Source organism: Carcharodon carcharias, assembly GCF_017639515.1.
Source record: "Carcharodon carcharias isolate sCarCar2 chromosome 39 unlocalized genomic scaffold, sCarCar2.pri SUPER_39_unloc_7, whole genome shotgun sequence".
Taxonomy (NCBI): domain Eukaryota; kingdom Metazoa; phylum Chordata; class Chondrichthyes; order Lamniformes; family Lamnidae; genus Carcharodon; species Carcharodon carcharias.
The window spans coordinates 387,056-406,074 of NW_024470846.1; the positions used below are offsets into that span (position 1 = coordinate 387,056).

At 46.9% G+C, this 19,019-nt stretch overlaps 1 protein-coding gene across 2 annotated transcripts in view; it reads right to left on the bottom strand.

The window, feature by feature from the left end:
• Positions 1-11,034: 11,034 nt before the first annotated feature.
• The window catches only part of LOC121274991 (Fc receptor-like protein 2), an 81,925-nt gene continuing 73,940 nt past the window's right edge, over positions 11,035-19,019 (bottom strand). For both annotated transcript variants that reach the window (XM_041182385.1, XM_041182384.1), the window contains 3 exons: positions 16,727-16,792; positions 15,289-15,320; positions 11,035-11,937 (listed from right to left, as the gene is read on the bottom strand). In XM_041182385.1, coding sequence (XP_041038319.1) covers positions 11,797-11,937; positions 15,289-15,320; positions 16,727-16,792 — 239 coding nt within the window. In that variant the 3' untranslated portion in view covers positions 11,035-11,796. The remainder of the gene's footprint in view (positions 11,938-15,288; positions 15,321-16,726; positions 16,793-19,019) is intronic.

The following is a 19,019-nucleotide window of genomic DNA, read 5'->3' on the forward strand; positions in this document are numbered from 1 at the left end:
TCTCCAAAGCGGGCGCCGGCCGGACCTGATTTGGCGGGTCCGCAGCCCAGCTGCGTGCACACGACGTAGGCCTCAGGCCTGGTCACAGATCGAGCCCCAAGTGTTGTGGTACTCCAGCCCCACCCTCTCGGAGCAAGCGCTCCTACCGTTCACCAGCTGCGGCGGGATAACATCTGAGAGGGGGAAGAGCCAAATGATTGGAATGGGCAGGATGTAACCGAACCAGAAGGACGGAATGTGCTTTCATCTCTCTGTTCCCTGGCTAGGCCAGCATTCATTGTTCAGGAGGCAATTAAGAGTCAACATGGAGTCACATGTAGACCAGACCGGGTAAGGACAGCAGATTTCCTTCCCTAAAGAGGCATTAGTGAGCCATGTAGGTTTTTGCAGCAATCGACAATGGTCATCATCAGGCGCTAAATACCCCATGTAAAAAAAAAAGTTAACACGCTATTTGCGGTCATGGGATTCGAACCCCGGTTCCTCCCGGAGAATTACCCTGGAGCTCTGGAATTTTAGCTCAGTGACAAAGCCTCCCTCCAGAGGGCATCAGATATAATGAGCAGGATGTAACTTAACCAGGAAGCCGTAAGAATGTTCGTATCCTGTGCTCCCATCTTCCTGTTCCCTTTGTTAACGATTGATTTTATGAATATCTCCACAAAGAGGTTTTGGTGTGGAGTTCGAGTGCATCTTCAAGATGGGCTGCAGGAACTCGCCAAAGCTCCTTAGACAGCACCTTCCAAACCCACGACCGCTACCATCTAGAAGGACAAAGGCAGCAGACGCATGGGGAACACCACCCCCTGGAAGTTCCCCTCTGAGCCACTCACCATCCTGACTTGGAGGCAGAAAGAGAGGGAGAGAAAGAGAGAGAGAGAGAGAGACAGACAGACAGGCAGAAAGAGAGACAGAGAGAGACAGACAGACAGGCAGAAAGAGAGACAGAGAGAGAAAGAGACAGACAGGCAGAAAGAGAGACAGAGAGAGATAGATAGACAGACAGAAAGAGAGACAGTGAGACAGAGAAAGAGAGAGACAGAAAGACAGAAAGAGAGACAGAGAGAGAGAAGGAGAGAGAGAGACAGATACAGCGACAGAGAGAGACAGGGAGACAGAGAGGAAGGGAGACAGACAAACAGGGAGAGAGAGAGAAACAGACAGACAGATAGACAGGGAGACACAGAGAGACAGTAAGATAGAGAGATAGAGAGAGGTATACAGGCAGGCAGGGGGAGAGAGAGAGAGATACAGACAGACAGGGAGAAACAGGGAGAGAAAGTAAGATAGAAAGAGAGAGAAAAATACAAGCAGACAGGGAGAGAGAGCGAGGGAGACAGACAGACTGCCAGACAGAGAAAGAAAGAGGCAGACAGGGAGAGAGTGTGAGAGAGACAGACAGGCAGAAAGAGACAGGGGGAGAGAAAGAGAGACAGACAGAGAGAGACAGATAGAGAGAGAGAGAGATCCTCCCTCACCACGGCCACAGGTGTTGTCTCCTTCTCACTTACCTCTTACATCTACAAACATTGCGTCGCTGTGCGTTGGGTTTGCAAACCTTCCCGATTTACTTGTTTCATAGAAGCAAGTGTAGTTCCCACTCATGCTGACATCTGCATCCTGGATAGTGAAGACCATGCTGTGAACATCGGCTGGAGCAACTCCAGAAGCAGCAGGGTGAACTTAACCGGATTTCCTCAAATGGAACCTACTCCCTGCTTATAAACACCCAGCCATGCACCTCATTACAATCACATCCCCTGTTAGGAAAACACCGGACCTCCTTTCATATCAGAGACTGGGCTTTACTGGCCGATCTGTAAACTGAGGAAAAAACAATGAGACTCCTGCTATTTGTAAATCAGGAATAAGACCACTAAGCCTCAAGAGGTTTTTTTTATAAAACTAATCATTTGTTAATTTCTAACAAATTAAATACATACACATGTCTATGAATTACTACCACAATAACGTTTACACAAATACCCAAATTAATAACTCCCCAGGCAAAGCAGTTTTCACCTAACAAATTAAAAATGAGGTACATTCACAGACCCAGTTGTCGGCTTGCGGGCTGGTTAGGTCTTCAATGCCTCTGACTGACCACGCAAACACCATTCTGTTTGTATCTAGCTTCCCCTTTTACCATTGCATCAGTAGGTTTTCTTTAAATGCACCTCTCCTGACAATTCTCCTTTAATTCCACCAATTTTAATATAAACACATTGCTTGGCATTTCCCAGCTAGCTGCAAGCGTTTACCCATTCTTTTGAATGGTTTATTCACCACATGCGAATTTGCATTTTAACTTATTTCCTAACGTTTATCTAAGTGACCTCTCAAACTAAAAAAGCAACCAGGATAGCTGGCTTTAATCCAATTAAGACACACACACCCACACACACATAGACACAAGCAATGTGTTTATAATGCTAATTAAATTGGTGGAATTAAAGGATAATTGATTACAAAAACTTACAAAACACAATGATTACATTCTTACCAACAATCTAGTGAAAACGGTGGAGCGTGAATAGTGCTGATGCAGTGGGTCAGAATAGAGTGGGGTTAATTTATAGTCGGGGGTTCACAGTGCATGTTCCTTGTATATTCTTTTGCAAAAGAATATACTTTATTCATAAAATATCTGAAAGGACATGAGACAACATTTCAATATGGTCATCGCAAAAGGCGCAATCAGATTCTAGTTTTCCCACACAAGTCATGAGCTGCTTTAGATGTGCCTGATAATCAGTTCATCTCGACCACAGCCCTGACCTGTAATGGGCAACCAATGCACCTAGACTGGTTTTGTGTCAATGATCAAATCCAATTTCACCGCTGGTGACTCAGGTACGAGAGCAAAGATTGGCCATCAGAATTCTCCAGGGTTTTATCTAGTGGTTTATCTAGTGGGATGTGGGTGTCGCTGGCTGGGACCAGCATTTGTTGCCCATCCCCTGTTGCCCCCTTCAGAAGGCGATGGTGAGCTGTCATTTGGAAATGTACACCCACGGCGCTGTTAGGGAGGCAGTTCCAGGATTTTGTCCGTGTGGTGTAGGTACACCCACAGTGCTGTTAGGGAGGGAGTTCCAGGATTTTGTCCCTGTGGTGTAGGTACACCCACAGTGCTGTTAGGGAGGGAGTTCCAGATTTTGTCCCTGTGGTGTAGGTACACCCAGAGTGCTGTTAGGGAGGGAGTTCCAGATTTTGTCCATGTGGTGTAGGTACACCCACAGACCTGTTAAGGAGGGAGTTCCAGGATATTGTCCCTGTGGTGTAGGTGCACCCACAGTGCTGTTAGCGAGCGAGTTCCAGGATTTTGTCCCTGTGGTGTAGGTACATCCACAGTGCTGTTAGGGAGGGAGTTCCAGGATTTTGTCCCTGTGGTGTAGGGACACCCACAGTGCTGGTGGGGAGGGATTTCCAGGATTTTGTCCCTGTGGTGTAGATACACCCACAGGGCTGTTAGGGAGGGATTTCCAGGATTTTGTCCCTGTGGTGTAGGTACACCCAGAGTGCTGTTAGGGAGGGAGTTCCAGGATTTTGCCCCTGTGGTGTAGGTACACCCACAGTGCTGTTAGGGAGGGAGTTCCAGGATTTTGACCCATCAACAGTGAAGGAACCGGCAATATATTTGCAAGTCAGGATGGTGAGTGGCTTGGAGGGGAACTTCCTGGTGTTGGTGTTCCCTTCTGTCTGCTGCCTTTGTCCTTCTAAGTGGTAGAGGTTGTGGGTTTGGAAGGTGCTGTCGAAGGTGCCTTGGTGAGTTGCTGCAGTGCATCTTGTAGATGGTACACACACTGCTGCTACTGTGCGTTGGTGGTGGAGGGAATGAATGTTTGTGGTTGGGGTGCTGCTCTTGCCACCTGCTAGACACATACACACGCGGGGCACATAGATTTGAAATAAAACCTGTAATTCGAATCAGTATGCCGCATTGTTCTAACTTTGTGTTTAGCAGAGCATCCGAGATAATGCCAGGCACTCATTTGCTGCTTGGGTTGGTAAAATAATCTTTATTTTGATACTTGGATGCACAGAGCGACATGGGTACAACCTGCAGGCTAACTGGGGGAGCAAGGTCTCCTGTTTGGTGAAATGGCGCACAGGGTTTCTTTTGACCATTGTATTTTCCGTCTGAATTTCCATTCTGCCCATGCTTTAACACAAATAACCCCATGTGCAAAACATGAGGCAGTGTGTTCTCTTCAACTGAAGTTCAGAATAATTAACACCATGTCCTGAGACTGCTGCATTTTCAACTGGGTGCACACACATGCACATGCATATATGTACGCACACACACACACACACACACACACACACACAGAGGCACAAGCGCGCACACACATGGACACACTATGCACAGACACACACAAGTGCACGCACACATGGACACACTATGCACACACACACACAAGCGCGCACACACATGGACACACTATGCACACACACACACAAGCGTGCACGCACATGCACACGCTTTTAAACACAGACAAACACACTCATTTGGTGACACAAGTGCACACACACAAAAAAGCACACACACAGAGACACAAGCGTGTACACATGTGCACACACACACACACACAAAAACAGAAACACAAGCGCGCAGACACATACACACACACACGAAAACACACACAGAAACACAAGCACGCACACACATAGACACAGTATGCACACACACAGGCACAAGCGTGCACACACACACACACACACACACACACACACAGGCACAAGCATGCGCACACACACACATACACACACAGGCACAAGCGTGCACACACACACAGACACACACACAGGCACAAGCATGCACACACACACAAAAAACGCACACACAGAGGCACAAGCATGCACAAACATGGACACACTATCCATACACACACGGACACAAGTGCGCACACGCATGGACAAACTATGCACACACACACGCATACAGACACAAGCGCGCACACCCATGGACACACTATGCACACACACACACACATACAAACAGAAGCGTGCACACACACGCGCACACTTTTGTACGCAGACACACACAAACATATGCGGAGTGGACGAGAGAGAGAGACAGGGACAGAAACAAACAGAGAGGGAGAGAGAGAGAGAGAAAAGAAAGAGGGAGAGGGAGTGAGAATTGACGCGAGCTTTGCCTCACTTACCAGTCACAGATACAGAGACTAAGTCACTGCTGCTTGAGTTGATCAAGTGCCCCCCTTTGCTTGTTTGATACTGACCGGTGTAGTCCCCACTCATGCTCACCTCCGCATCCAGGGGGGAGAAGCTGACGCTGTAAACCCCCTGGGACACAGCCGCAGAGGCAATGGGATGAAGGGCTCCCGCCTTTCTCAAGTAGAAAGTGCTCCCTGCGTAGAAGTTCAGGGCTGTTCAGGTCATCGTGATGGTCTCCCTTGTGATGAAAGCGTCTGGCTCCCCCTCCAGAGAGAGAATGGGCTTGGGTGGGTGATCTGCAATCCAACATGAAGGGAAAGATGATCTCCGGACAGGAGTTACATAGAAACATAGAAACTAGGAGCAGGAGGAGGCCATTCAGCCCTTCGAGCCTGCTCCCCCATTCATTATGATCATAGCTCATCATCCAACTCAATAACCTGCTCCTGCTTTCTCCCCATACCCTTTGACCCCTTTCGCCCCAAGAGCTATACCTAACTCCTTCTTGAGTTAAAACTGGGCAGGTGTTCAACTTTATCACTTGGACGCACTGAGGATTTTACCCCCGATTTCAAGTCGCTGGCATCCAATGTGTGCCTATCGCTCCCAATTCAAGGAATATAGTGCAAATCGCAGAAGTGTAACTCAACTGGGCACAGCATTAATGGGGGATCAGAATAGCCCCCCTCCCCGACACATCCCTCCCCCATCGTCCATCAGCTGAGATCTGATCAGAAACTGCCCCTTCAATAAATCTCACTAATGCCATTCGTCAGCGGAGAACCTCCAAGGAGCGGGCAGCAACCAATGTGAATTCGACGATGCGGATTATGGATGCCGGTGGTCATCCTGAAGAGAATTCTCCTGATAAGCGGTCAGGGCATGAGTTAGGGAGGAGTAAGTGTTCCGTTTTCACCCGCAGGTAAAGGCGTCTTCCTTAGAGTCACAAGATTGCACCCTTGCCTGGTAGGATTTGACCATGACCCCCATGGTGGGACTGCACTTCAGACCAGGACACCGCTTCATTGGAGAAAATGTAGGGGCACCAATTTATTCCAGCGGCTCCGCAGGTGGAATGTGGACCCTTCAGTTTACCTCAAGGAGCAGGGAAGAGAGGACTTCCAGCAAGTTCCTGGAGATAGCACCTCCCAAAGGGCTTAAACCAAAAAGTCAGCCGCACCTCACATCCATAGAATGATCACTGCAATGTAAAATCTGTGTCTCTCATTCACACATTTAAAGACAGTTTTAATGGTAAAATCTGTGTCTCTCATTCACACATTTAAAGACTGTTTTAATGGTAAAATCTGTGTCTCCCATTCACACATTTAAAGACTGTTTTAATGGTAAAATCTGTGTCTCTCATTCACACATTTAAAGACAGTTTTAATGGTAAAATCTGTGTCTCTCATTCACACATTTAAAGACAGTTTTAATGGTAAAATCTGTGTCTCTCATTCACACATTTAAAGACAGTTTTAATGGTAAAATCTGTGTCTCTAATTCACACATTTAAAGACAGTTTTAACGGTAAAATCTGTGACTCTCATTCACACATTTAAAGTCAGTTTTAATGGTAAAATCTGTGTCTCTCATTCACACATTTAAAGACAGTTTTAATGGTAAAATCTGTGACTCTCATTCACACATTTAAAGTCAGTTTTAATGGTAAAATCTGTGACTCTCATTCACACATTTAAAGACAGTTTTAATGGTAAAATCTGTGTCTCTCATTCACAAATTTGAAGTCAGTTTTAATGGTAAAACCTGTGACTCTCAGTCACACATTTAAATTCAGTTTTAATGGTAAAACCTGTGACTCTCATTCACACATCTAAATTCAGTTTTAATGATAAAATCTGTGACTCTCATTCACACATTTAAAGACAGTTTTAATGGTAAAATCTGTGTCGCACATTCACACATTTAAAGTCAGTTTTAATGGTAAAATCTGTGACTCTAAAAGTGTGGGGGTGTGATGGAGGGGTGGAATTAGGGATGAGCATCGCCAATGAACGAATTATTTGTATAATTATTCCTTTCTTTTCGGACTGGAGAAGGTGAGGCAATAGGTTTAGTCCCTTGTGATACCCGGATCACTATTGTTCTGAAGAGACATTGTTCTATATACACAGAGCCTAATATGAGAAGCTGACACAAACTCGGAGGCTTTGTGAAATGGGAAGATGATAGTAGAGACTTCAACCAGAAGGAGATGGAAACATTAAATAAAGGGAGTATAACTTGCTGGATTTTGGTACAAAGAACATGAAAAGGCAATAAAAACCAACGGATACAACGCTAAAGGCGGTGCTGGAACAATGATGCTCCTTTGAGCATGTTTGCCCTAATCGGCCAAGGTGTCAGAACCAGATGAGGGGTTCTTTAGAAGGACATAGCGTCAGTGGCTGGCACACATCATCGCTGATTTCCTGATGGAAAAGGAGATGGCGGATCCTGTGGGATGGTTCCCCGAGCAGACCGTCAAAGTCATTTGGCAGAATGCCTCATTACCAAAACTTTCCAACAAGCACCAAGATGTAGCTTGGCTGGTGGTGAGAAAGGCCCTCCCCATCAGATCCTTCCAACACACCAGGAGTCTCACCCCCTCGGCACGTTGCCCTCGAAGTGGCTGTGGTGGGAATGAGACCATTGTTCACCTCCTTGTAGATTGTGTCTTTGCAAAGAAGGTCTGGAGAGAGATGCAATGGTTTCTGTCGAGGTTCACCCGAGTAATTCTGTGAGACAGGACTCTGTGCTCTACGGGCTGTTCCCAGGGACACACACCGAGACAAACATCAACTGCAGCTGGAGGATCATCAACTCGGTGAAAGACGCTCTTTGGTCTACCCGAAACTTGTTGGTCTTCCAGCGCAAAGAGTTGTCCCTGACCGAGTGTTGCAGACTGGCACATTCCAAGATCCAGGACTAGGTGCTGAGGGACACACTAAAGCTTGGGGCAGCTGCTGCAAAGGCCCAATGGGGAAAGGTCGCTGTCTAAGACCTTTCTGTCATAGTGCACTGAGGAACTGGGAAAGGTAAATCACAGAATCACAGTGCAGAAGACGCCCTTCAGCCCATCGAGTCTGCACCGACATGTGAGAAACACCTGACCTACCTACCATATAGACCAATTGGACTGTATGACTCACGTTGAATGTATGCATTGAATATTAATTGTATTGAAGAACCTCAGAGTGCAACATGACGTGTGTCGATAACTCCAATCCCCATTGCACTGTCTGACTGTCTGTAGTGACCATATTGAAATGACTGTAATATTCATTGATTGTACTGAAGCACCTCGTGATCCATGTGTAAGAGTTGAATCCGATTGTCCTTTTTATGCTGGCCATTTTGAAATATTTTTGAATGTTCTTTCAGGTATTTTATGAATAAAGTATATTTTCCAAAGCCAAAAAAGAAGCTCTGATTTTATCGGTGGGGCATAGGATTCAAAATCAATCCATTGACGAGCAAGTGTTATATAATTTGCTGCTCCCTCTGTTGGACGATTTCGCCCCATCTGGACGCCAATATTTATGAAGGATGCGAAATGCTTTGGTTAAAAAAAAAAGAGAAATAGGACACTTGCTCCAATTGTGACCGACTTTGTTTATGTCTCCAGACTGTTTTTGCTCCTTGGAATTGAAGATTGAGATTAAATTAATTGCGGTGTTTAAAATCATGAGATGGAGCGATAGCTACACACAGAGGAACATCTCACTGGTGGGGGAAAACGGGACGCAGAGGACACCGGTGTAAGGGGAGTGGTAAATAGACCACCAATGACATGAGAGGGGGAGTGTTCTGACGGAGCATGTGGGTAGGGTGTGGAATGCACAGCTGGCGAATGTTTGGGGTGCAAATTCACTCGTGCGTTTGTAAGGGAATGGCTGGGAAAGTGGGAGATAGAGAGAGAAGTTTAGGCCTATGTGGACAGTGTCAGGGATAGGGACCAGCTGAGTTGCCCTTCCTGAGAAATGTCACACCCACAACAGAGCGAGTGGCCTCCTCTGTTCCTAAGAGCATTCTACGACGCAAGGGTTCCACAATTCCACTCAGTCCCTTCCCTTTTATAACTGGAAAAATGCAGCCCTTGTCACTGTTCCTTGTTATGATTTGTGGGGCTACAGTCCTATGTTGTGTCATGTCTCGTGCTTTAACCCGTGGAGTACATGAATCAGTCTGGTAAATGCAGACAGCACTCATGCGAATATCAATGCATTCTTCCTTAGGCATTGTGCCCAGAATGTCTCAAAGTTCAACATACGGGGAGACACCAGGGTTCAGTACAGCTGAAACATGGCTTTCATTCACTTGCATTCTCGTCTTCCAGATGACAAGACCAGTCTCATCCTCCTTCTTGTGATTATTCGTTGTACTGGCTAATTGTACTTCAATGATAGACACACCTAGTTGCTTCTCTATGCGGCGAGCAATGAACAACCTTAACCTGCACACAAATGATTTGGCTCCTGAACAAGCGACACACATAGTCACAATAATAGTACATTTCATGGACTGATGTTTGCTCAGGTCTATGTATCGTTTTGGCTTCAAGTAACGGCTGGGAATTCACTGGTCGGTAACTCACCTCCTGACTCCCCAAAGCCTGTCCACCATCTACAGGGCAAAAGTCAGGAGTGTGATGGGATACTCCCCACTTGCCTGGATGAGAGCAGCTCCCACAACACTCAAGAAGCGCGACACCGTCCAGGACAAAGCAGCCCCGCTTGATCGGCATCCCATCCACAAACATTCACTCCCTCCACCACCGACGCACAGTAGCAGCAGCGTGTGTACCATCTACAAGATGCACTGCAGCAACTCACCAAGGCTCCTTCAGCAGCACCTTCCAAACCCATGACTACTACGATCTAGAAGGACAAGGGCAGCAGACACATGTGAACATCAACACCTGGAAGTCCCCTCCAAGCCACTCACCATCCTGACTTGGAAATATATCACCGTTCCTACACTGTCGCTGGATCAAAATCCTGGAACTCCCTCCCTAACAGCACTGTGGGTGTACCTACACCACACAGACAAAATCCTGGAACTCCCTCCCTAACAGCACTGTGGGTGTACCTACACCACAGGGACAAAGTCCTGGAACTCCCTCCCTAACAGCACTGTGGGTGTTCATACACCACAGGGACAAAATCCTGGAACTCCCTCCGTAACAGCACTGTGGGTGTACCTACACCACACAGCACTGGGTACCTACACCACACGGACAAAATCCTGGAACTCGCTCCCTAACAGCACCGTGGGTGTACCTACACCACAGGACAAAATCCTGGAACTCGCTACCTAACAGCACTGTGGGTGTACCTACACCACACGGACAAAATCCTGGAACTCCCTCCCTAACAACACTGTGGGTGTACCTACACCACAGGGACAAAATCCTGGAACTCCCTCCCTAACAGCGCTGTGGGTGCACCTACACCACAGGGACAAAATCCTGGAGCCCCCTCCCTAACAGCACTGTGGGTGTACCTACACCACAGGGACAAAATCCTGGAACTCCCTCCCTTACAGCGCGATGGGTGTACACACACCCTACGGACAAAATCCTGGAACTCCCTCCCTAACAGCACTCTGTGTGTACACACACCACACGGACAAAATCCTGGAACTCCCTCCCTAACAGCACTGTGGGTGTACCTACACCACAGGGAACTGCTGCGGTTCAAGAAGGCAGCTCACCCACAGCCTTCTCAAGGGGCAATTAAGGATGGGCAATATATCCTGGGCCCTGCCAGCGACACCCACATCCCTGGAGATAATATAAAACAATATCATAAAACATTGTTGGCAGAGAAGAGTGAGAATTCAGTTCTTTAATTGTCAAGTTGAAGAATAATTGGAATGCATCATTTTAGCCATAGGCCTGCCAGTTAGTTAAGCAATGTGGACACTGTGTACCCAGTCCAGTAGAGTTTATCATTCCTGTTTGTTTACAGCCTACATCAAGACCTTGCCCACGAAATGTCCCTCGGCATGGAAATGTGCGCTGCCTACAGGGGCAAGGAATAAGCCAATGGTTCCAATGTGTCTCCTCCCAATGTCCACAGTGTCCTATCTCAGGCAAGAGAGTCTGAGTGATGCTCAAGCTTCCAATGTGAAGTGTCCGGTCAGGAGCTGGCTGCCCTTATTGTTTCTTCATTAGAAAGGGGAATGTTCTGGTGAAGGAGGAGCTGGTTGGGTGAAGGATGTCTCTCCGCTGACCCTTGCCTGGTTTCTATCGCCCTCCCTACACCTTCTGCGGAGCTGGGTGGGTCTCAGCTCGAAGTGGATCATTCTGTCTCCCAGAGCCCACAAAAGGGGGCAAAGAGTTCCTCCAGCCAAGCGGGATGGGTGCTTTGCTCTCTCGGGTGAAGGATCAGCTCCACGAAGCAGCTCCTGGGTGTAGAGAGCCGTACACAGGAAGATCCCAGTCGTGCCTTTTTGTTTAAGATGTTGGGATATGAAGAGTTCAGCGCTTTGCACTGGTTGGAGAATGAGCTCCTCCTCCCCAGCCCCCTTTGGCCATGAGCAGGTCTTGTTTCTCCTTTAACCCCCACCACCCCCCACCCCCCGGCAGGAATGGCAGGGCACACTCGCCAGCTATGCCCTCCGGAAGTTCTGGTAGATGCTTAAATCCCCCTCAGGTGGTTCCTCGGCCTCTCTTCGAGAGACATGCTGGCGAGTTCTCTCCATCTGGAGGTGGTTGACAGTTGCGTAAGTGACCTGGTAACCGGCCTCTCCCTGAAAGTAAAATAGCATCAGGTCAACATTCCTGCTATCCTCCCAGAGCCACCAGCACAGCCCCTTTCCCTGATTTATCTGCGGGAGTCAGTGATACTGGGATTTGGGGGTTCAGTGTTAGTGGGATTTGGGGGTTCAGAGATAGTGGGATTTGGGGGTTCAGTGATACTGAGATTTGGGGGTTCGGTGATAGTGGGATTTGGGGGTTCAGTGATACTGGGATTTGGGGGTTCAGTGTTAGTGGGATTTGGGGGTTCAGTGATACTAGGATGTGTGGGTTCCGTGTTAGCAGGATTTGGGGGTTCAGTGATTGTGGGATTTGGGGGTTCAGTGTTAGTGGGATTTGTGGGTTCAGTGATTGTGGGATTTGGGGGTTCAGTATTAGTGGGATTTGGGGGTGCAGTGTTATTGGGATTTGGGTGTTCAGTGTTATTGGGATTTTGGGGCTCAGTGATGGTGGGATTTGGGGGTTCAGTGATAGTGGGATTTAGGGGTTCAGCGTTAGCAGGATTTGGGGGTTCAGTGATAGTGGGATTTGTGGGCTCAGCGTTCACAGGATTTGGGGGTTCAGTAATAGTGGGATTTGTGTGTTCAGCGTTCGCAGGATTTGGGGGTTATGTGATAGTGAGATTTGGGGGTTCAGTGATACTGGGAATTGGGGGTTCATTGGTGATGGGATTTGGGGGTTTAGTGATATTGAGTCATGGGGGTTCAGTGTTAGTGAGATTTGTGTGTTCAGTGATACTGGGATTTCGAGGTTCATTGTTATTGGGATTTGGGGATTCAGTGATAGTGGGATTTGGGGTTCAGTGATGGTGGGATTTGGGGGTTCAGTGTTAGCAAAATTTGGGGGTTCAGTGTTATTGGGATTTGTGGTTTCGGCGATACTGGGATTAGGGGTTTCAGTGATAGTGGAATTAGGGGTTTCAGTGATAGTGGGATTTGTGTGTTCAGTGATAGTGAGATTTGGGGGTTCAGTATTAGTGGGATTTGTGTGTTCATTGATACTGGGATTTGGGGGTTAAGTGTTAGTGGAATTTGTGTGTTTATTGATAGTGGGATTTGGGGGTTCAATGTTAGTGGGATTTGGGGGTTCAGTGATACTGGGATTTGGGGGTTCAGTGTTAGCAGGATTTGGGGGTTCAGTATTAGTAGGATTTGTCATTTCAGTGATACTGGGATTTGGGGGTTCAGTGTTAGTGGGGATTTGGGATTTCAGTGATGGTGGGATTTGGGGTTTCAGTGTTAGTGGGGTTTTTGGGTTCAGTGATACTAGGATTTGGGGGTTCAGTGTTAGTGGGATTTGTGGGTTCAGTGATACTAGGATTTGGGGGTTCAGTGTTAGTGGGATTTGTGTGTTCATTGATACTGGGATTTGGGGGTTCAGTGTTAGTGGAATTTGTGTGTTTATTGATACTGGGATATGGGGGTTCAATGTTAGTGGGATTTGGGGGTTCAGTGATACTGGGATTTGGGGGTTCAGTGTTAGCAGGATTTGGGGGTTCAGTATTAGTAGGATTTGTGATTTCAGTGATACTGGGATTTGGGGGTTCAGTGTTAGTGGGGATTTGGGATTTCAGTGATGGTGGGATTTGGGGTTTCATTGTTAGCAGGATTTGGGGGTTCAGTGTTAGTGGGATTTGTGGGATCAGTAATACTAGGATTTGGGGTTCAGTATTAGTGGGATTTGTGGGTTCATTGATACTAGGATTTAGGGGTTCAGTGTTAGTGGAATTTGTGTGTTCATTGATACTGGGATTTGGGGGTTCAGTGTTAGTGGGATTTGTGTGTTTATTGACAGTGGGATTTGGGGGTTCAATGTTAGTGGGATTTGGGGGTTCAGTGATACTGGGATTTGGGGGTTCAGTGTTAGTGGGCATTTTGGATTTCAGTGATGGTGGGATTTGGGGTTTCATTGTTAGCAGGATTTGGGGGTACAGTGTTAGTGGGATTCGTGGGTTCAGTGATACTAGGATTTGGGATTTCAGTGATAGTGGAATTTGGGTGTTCAGTATTAGTAGGATTTGTTGTTTCAGTGATACTGGGATTTGGGGGTTCAGTGTTAGTGGGATTTGTGGGTTCAGTGATACTAGGATTTGGGGGTTCAGTGTTAGTGGAATTTGTGTGTTCATTGATACTGGGATTTGGGGGTTCAGTGTTAGTGGAATTTGTGTGTTCATTGATACTGGGATTTTGGGGTTCAGTGTTAGTGGAATTAGTGTGTTTAGTGATACTGGGATTTGGGGGTTCAATGTTAGTGGCATTTGGGGGTTCAGTGATACTGGGATTTGGGGGTTCAGTGTTAGCAGGATTTGGGGGTTCAGTATTAGTAGGATTTGTGATTTCAGTGATACTGGGATTTGGGGGTTCAGTGTTAGTGGGATTTGTGGGATCAGTAATACTAGGATTTGGGGTTCAGTGTTAGTGGGATTTGTGTGTTCATTGATACTGGGATTTGGGGGTTCAGTGTTAGTGGGATTTGGGGGTTCAGTGATACTGGGATTTGGGGGTTCAGTGATACTGGGATTTGGGGGTTCAGTGTTAGTGGGGATTTGGGATTTCAGTGATGGTGGGATTTGGGGTTTCATTGTTAGCAGGATTTGGGGGTTCAGTGTTAGTGGGATTCGTGGGTTCAGTGATACTAGGATTTGGGGTTTCAGTGATAGTGGAATTTGGGTGTTCAGTATTAGTAGGATTTGTGGTTTCAGTGATACTGGGATTTGGGGATTCAGTGTTAGTGGGATTTGTGGGATCAGTGATACTGGGATTTGGGGGTTCAGTGTTAGTGGGATTTGTGGGATCAGTGATACTGGGATTTAGGGCTTCAGTGTTATTGTGGTTTGACGCTTAGATATTAGTGGGATCTTGGGGTTCAGTGTCAGTTAGATTTGGGTGTTTAGTGTATTCCTGGGAGATTCGCCGAATGAGGGGTGATGCCAGTGAAATGGACACGATCCACACACAGGTGTCGATGCAGGAAGGGCACTCACCCTGGGCGGGGAACCTCGAACCAGGGGCACACAGCCTGAGAATAAGGGGCAGGGCTAAGATGAGGAGGAATATCTTCACTCGGTGGGCGGTGAACCTTTAGAATTCTCTACACCCGGGTACTGCGGAGGCCGTTGAAGAGAGGGATGGATAGATTTCTGGATATTGAAAGATATCGAGGGTTATGAGGGCGGTTTGGGAAACCATGACCGGATCCAACTGAAGGGCGGAGCAGCCTCGAGGGGACAAAGGGCCTCCTCCTGCTCCCATTCCGATGTTCCTAGTTTTAAGTAGGTCAATCCGGCAGTGTTTCTGTGGTTCCCACCAATGTTACAAACCCTCACTGTTAAATTGGAGGCTTACTGGGTGTTTTCTTGCTCTGTTGGTACCGTGGCCTGAAATACAACAGAAAGGTAAAGTTAGGAGTGTCTTCTTGAGCGATCTTCCATTTCCAACCTCCCCTCCTATTACCCAACCACACCACCACCAAAATTGTGCCAGTTAATGTGGTTGCCCTATCAGTAGGTAAGCATGACATGCCACTCTGGTGAAATCAGCTTGCGATTGAAAATGAGAGATTGAAGACAGGTGCTCATAGAACCATAGAACACTACAGCACAGCAAACAGGCCATTCAGCCCTTCCAGTCTGTGCAGGAATATTATTCCGCTAGTCCCATTGACCTGCGCCCAGTCCATAACCCTCCAGACCTCTCCCATCCATGTATCTATCCAATTTATTTTTAAAACTTATGAGTGAGCCCACATTTACCACGTCAGATGGTAGCTCATTCCACACTCTCACCGCTCTCTGAGTGAAGAAGTTCCCCCTAATGTTCCCCCTAAACCTTTCCCCTTTCACCCTAAAGCCAGGTCCTCTCATTTTTATCTCTCCTAATCTAAATAGAAAGAGCCTACTCGCATTTACTCTGTCTACACCCCTCATAATTTTGTGAACTTCTATCAAATCTCCCCTCATCCTTCTACCCTCCAAGGAATAAAGTCCTAACCTGTTTAATCTTTCCCTGTAACTCAACTTCTGAAGACCTGGCAAGATCCTAGTAAATCTTCTCTGCACTCTCTCAATCTTACTGATATCTTTCCTGTAGTCAGGCGACCAGAACTGCACACAATACTCCAAAGTTGACCTCACCGATGTCTGATACAACCTCACCATAACATTCCAACCCCTATACTCAGGACGGGGCTGGGGGTGGTCAACGAAATGTGCTTTTACCCACCCTTGGGACTTGGGCAAGGCCAACGTATGTTGCAAGGCCTTGGTGGCACTAAAGAAACACAGAACCTTCTGCTGGTTAGACATGCACCCAGCGCCCCAATTTTGTCCCATCTTCAAATGAGGTGCAACGGTTCTCAACATGTGTCTTCATGCAGTGGGTAAAATTGACATGAGGGGTCACCAATCCCTCCACTTCTCCCCATGAAGACCCAACAAGGGGATCTGATGAGCAGAAACTTGCACTGATGAATTGGTCGACCTTGGTGGGGGGGGGGGCACAGCCTGTGTTGTGATTGAGGTCGGCCCCCACTTTTTTGGCGCTACTTTAGTCTATGGAACCCCCCCCCACTCACCCCTCGATCTCGCCCCTTCCCACCCCATGGTTGTGCGTTCGGGAGCTGCTGACCAGGACGATTGTAATCATGAAGTGTGGGAGGAGGGGGGTAGTGGGGGGATGGGTGTGACTGTTCCCGGGGCGAGGGAGTCACATATCCTCATGTCTCCCCTTTTGGAGAACTGTGCAAAATAAAGAAAGAGGCAAACAAACACAGAACAGGCGTTACCATCTGTCTTCCTCATCATTTGGACTTCAGCGTAAACTATTTCATGACCAGGGGAGGTGGGATTTTCTGTATAAAGAGAGAATACATTTCTGAGTTACATGTGAAACTGCAGGCGGGTGTCTGAGAGACAGGTATACTGTCATACAATGTACCAGACAGACAGCAGGCAGACAGACAGACAGACAGACAGGTAGACTGCCATACATTATACATACAGACATCAGGCAGACAGACAGGCAGGTAGACTGTCATACATTATACAGACAGACAACAGGCAGACAGAATGGCAGACTGCCATACGTTATACAGACAGGCCAGCAGACAGGAAGGCAGACAGACAGGCAGACTGTCATACATTATACAGACAGACAGGCAGACAGGCAGGCAGGTAGCCTGTCATACATTATACAGACAGGCAGACAGGTCGACTGTCATGCATTATACAGACAGGCAGACTGTCATACATTATACAGACAGGCAGACTATCATACATTATACCGATAGGCAGACAGGTAGACTGTCACACATTATACAGACAGGCAGACAGGTCGACTGTCATGCATTATACAGACAGGCAGACTGTCATACATTATACAGACAGGCAGACTATCATACATTATACCGACAGGCAGACATGAAGACTGTCATACATTATACAGACAGGCAGACAGGTAGACTGTCATACAATATACAGACAGGCAGACAGGTAGACTGTCATACAGTATACAGACAGGCAGACAGGTAGACTGTCATACAATATACAGACAGGCAGACAGGTAGACTGTCATACATTATACAGGCAGGCAGACAGGTTGACTGTCATACAATATACAGACAGGCAGACAGGTAGACTGTCATACATTATACAGACAGGCAGACAGGTAGACTGTCATACATTATACAGACAGGCAGACAGGTAGACTGTCATACATTATACAGACAGGCAGACAGGTAGACTGTCATACATTTTACAGACAGGCAGACAGGTTGACTGTCATACAATATACAGACAGGCAGACAGGTAGACTGTCATACAGTATACAGACAGGCAGACTGTCATACATTATACAGGCAGGTAGACAGGTTGACTGTCATACAATATACAGACAGGCAGACAGGTAGACTGTCATACATTATACAGACAGGCAGACAGGTAGACTGTCATACAGTATACAGACAGGCAGACAGGTAGACTGTCATACAGTATACAGACAGGCAGACAGGTAGACTGTCATACATTATACAGGCAGGCAGACAGGTTGACTGTCATACAATATACAGACAGGCAGACAGGTTGACTGTCATACATTATACAGACAGGCAGACAGGTAGACTGTCATACAGTATACAGACAGGCAGACAGGTAGACTGTCATACATTATACAGGCAGGCAGACAGGTTGACTGTCATACAATATACAGACAGGCAGACAGGTAGACTGTCATACATTATACAGACAGGCAGACAGGTAGACTGTCATACATTATACAGACAGGGAGACAGGTAGACTGTCATACATTATACAGACAGGCAGACAGGTAGACTGTCATACATTATACAGACAGACAGACAGGTAAACTGACATACATTATACAGACATACAGACAGGTCGACTGACATACATTACACAGACAAGTAGACTGTCATACATTATACAGACAGGCAGACAGGTAGACTGTCATACATTTTACAGACAGGCAGACAGGTTGACTGTCATACAATATACAGACAGGCAGACAGGTAGACTGTCATACAGTATACAGACAGGCAGACAGGTAGACTGTCATACATTATACAGGCAGGTAGACAGGTTGACTGTCATATAATATACAGACAGGCAGACAGGTAGACTGTCATACATTATACAGACAGGCAGACAGGTAGACTGTCATACAGTATACAGACAGGCAGACAGGTAGACTGTCATACAGTATACAGACAGGCAGACAGGTAGACTGTCATACATTATACAGGCAGGCAGACAGGTTGACTGTCATACAATATACAGACAGGCAGACAGGTTGACTGTCATACATTATACAGACAGGCAGACAGGTAGACTGTCATACAGTATACAGACAGGCAGACAGGTAGACTGTCATACAGTATACAGACAGGCAGACAGGTAGACTGTCATACATTATACAGGCAGGCAGACAGGTTGACTGTCATACAATATACAGACAGGCAGACAGGTTGACTGTCATACATTATACAGACAGGCAGACAGGTAGACTGTCATACATTATACAGACAGGCAGACAGGTAGACTGTCATACATTATACAGACAGG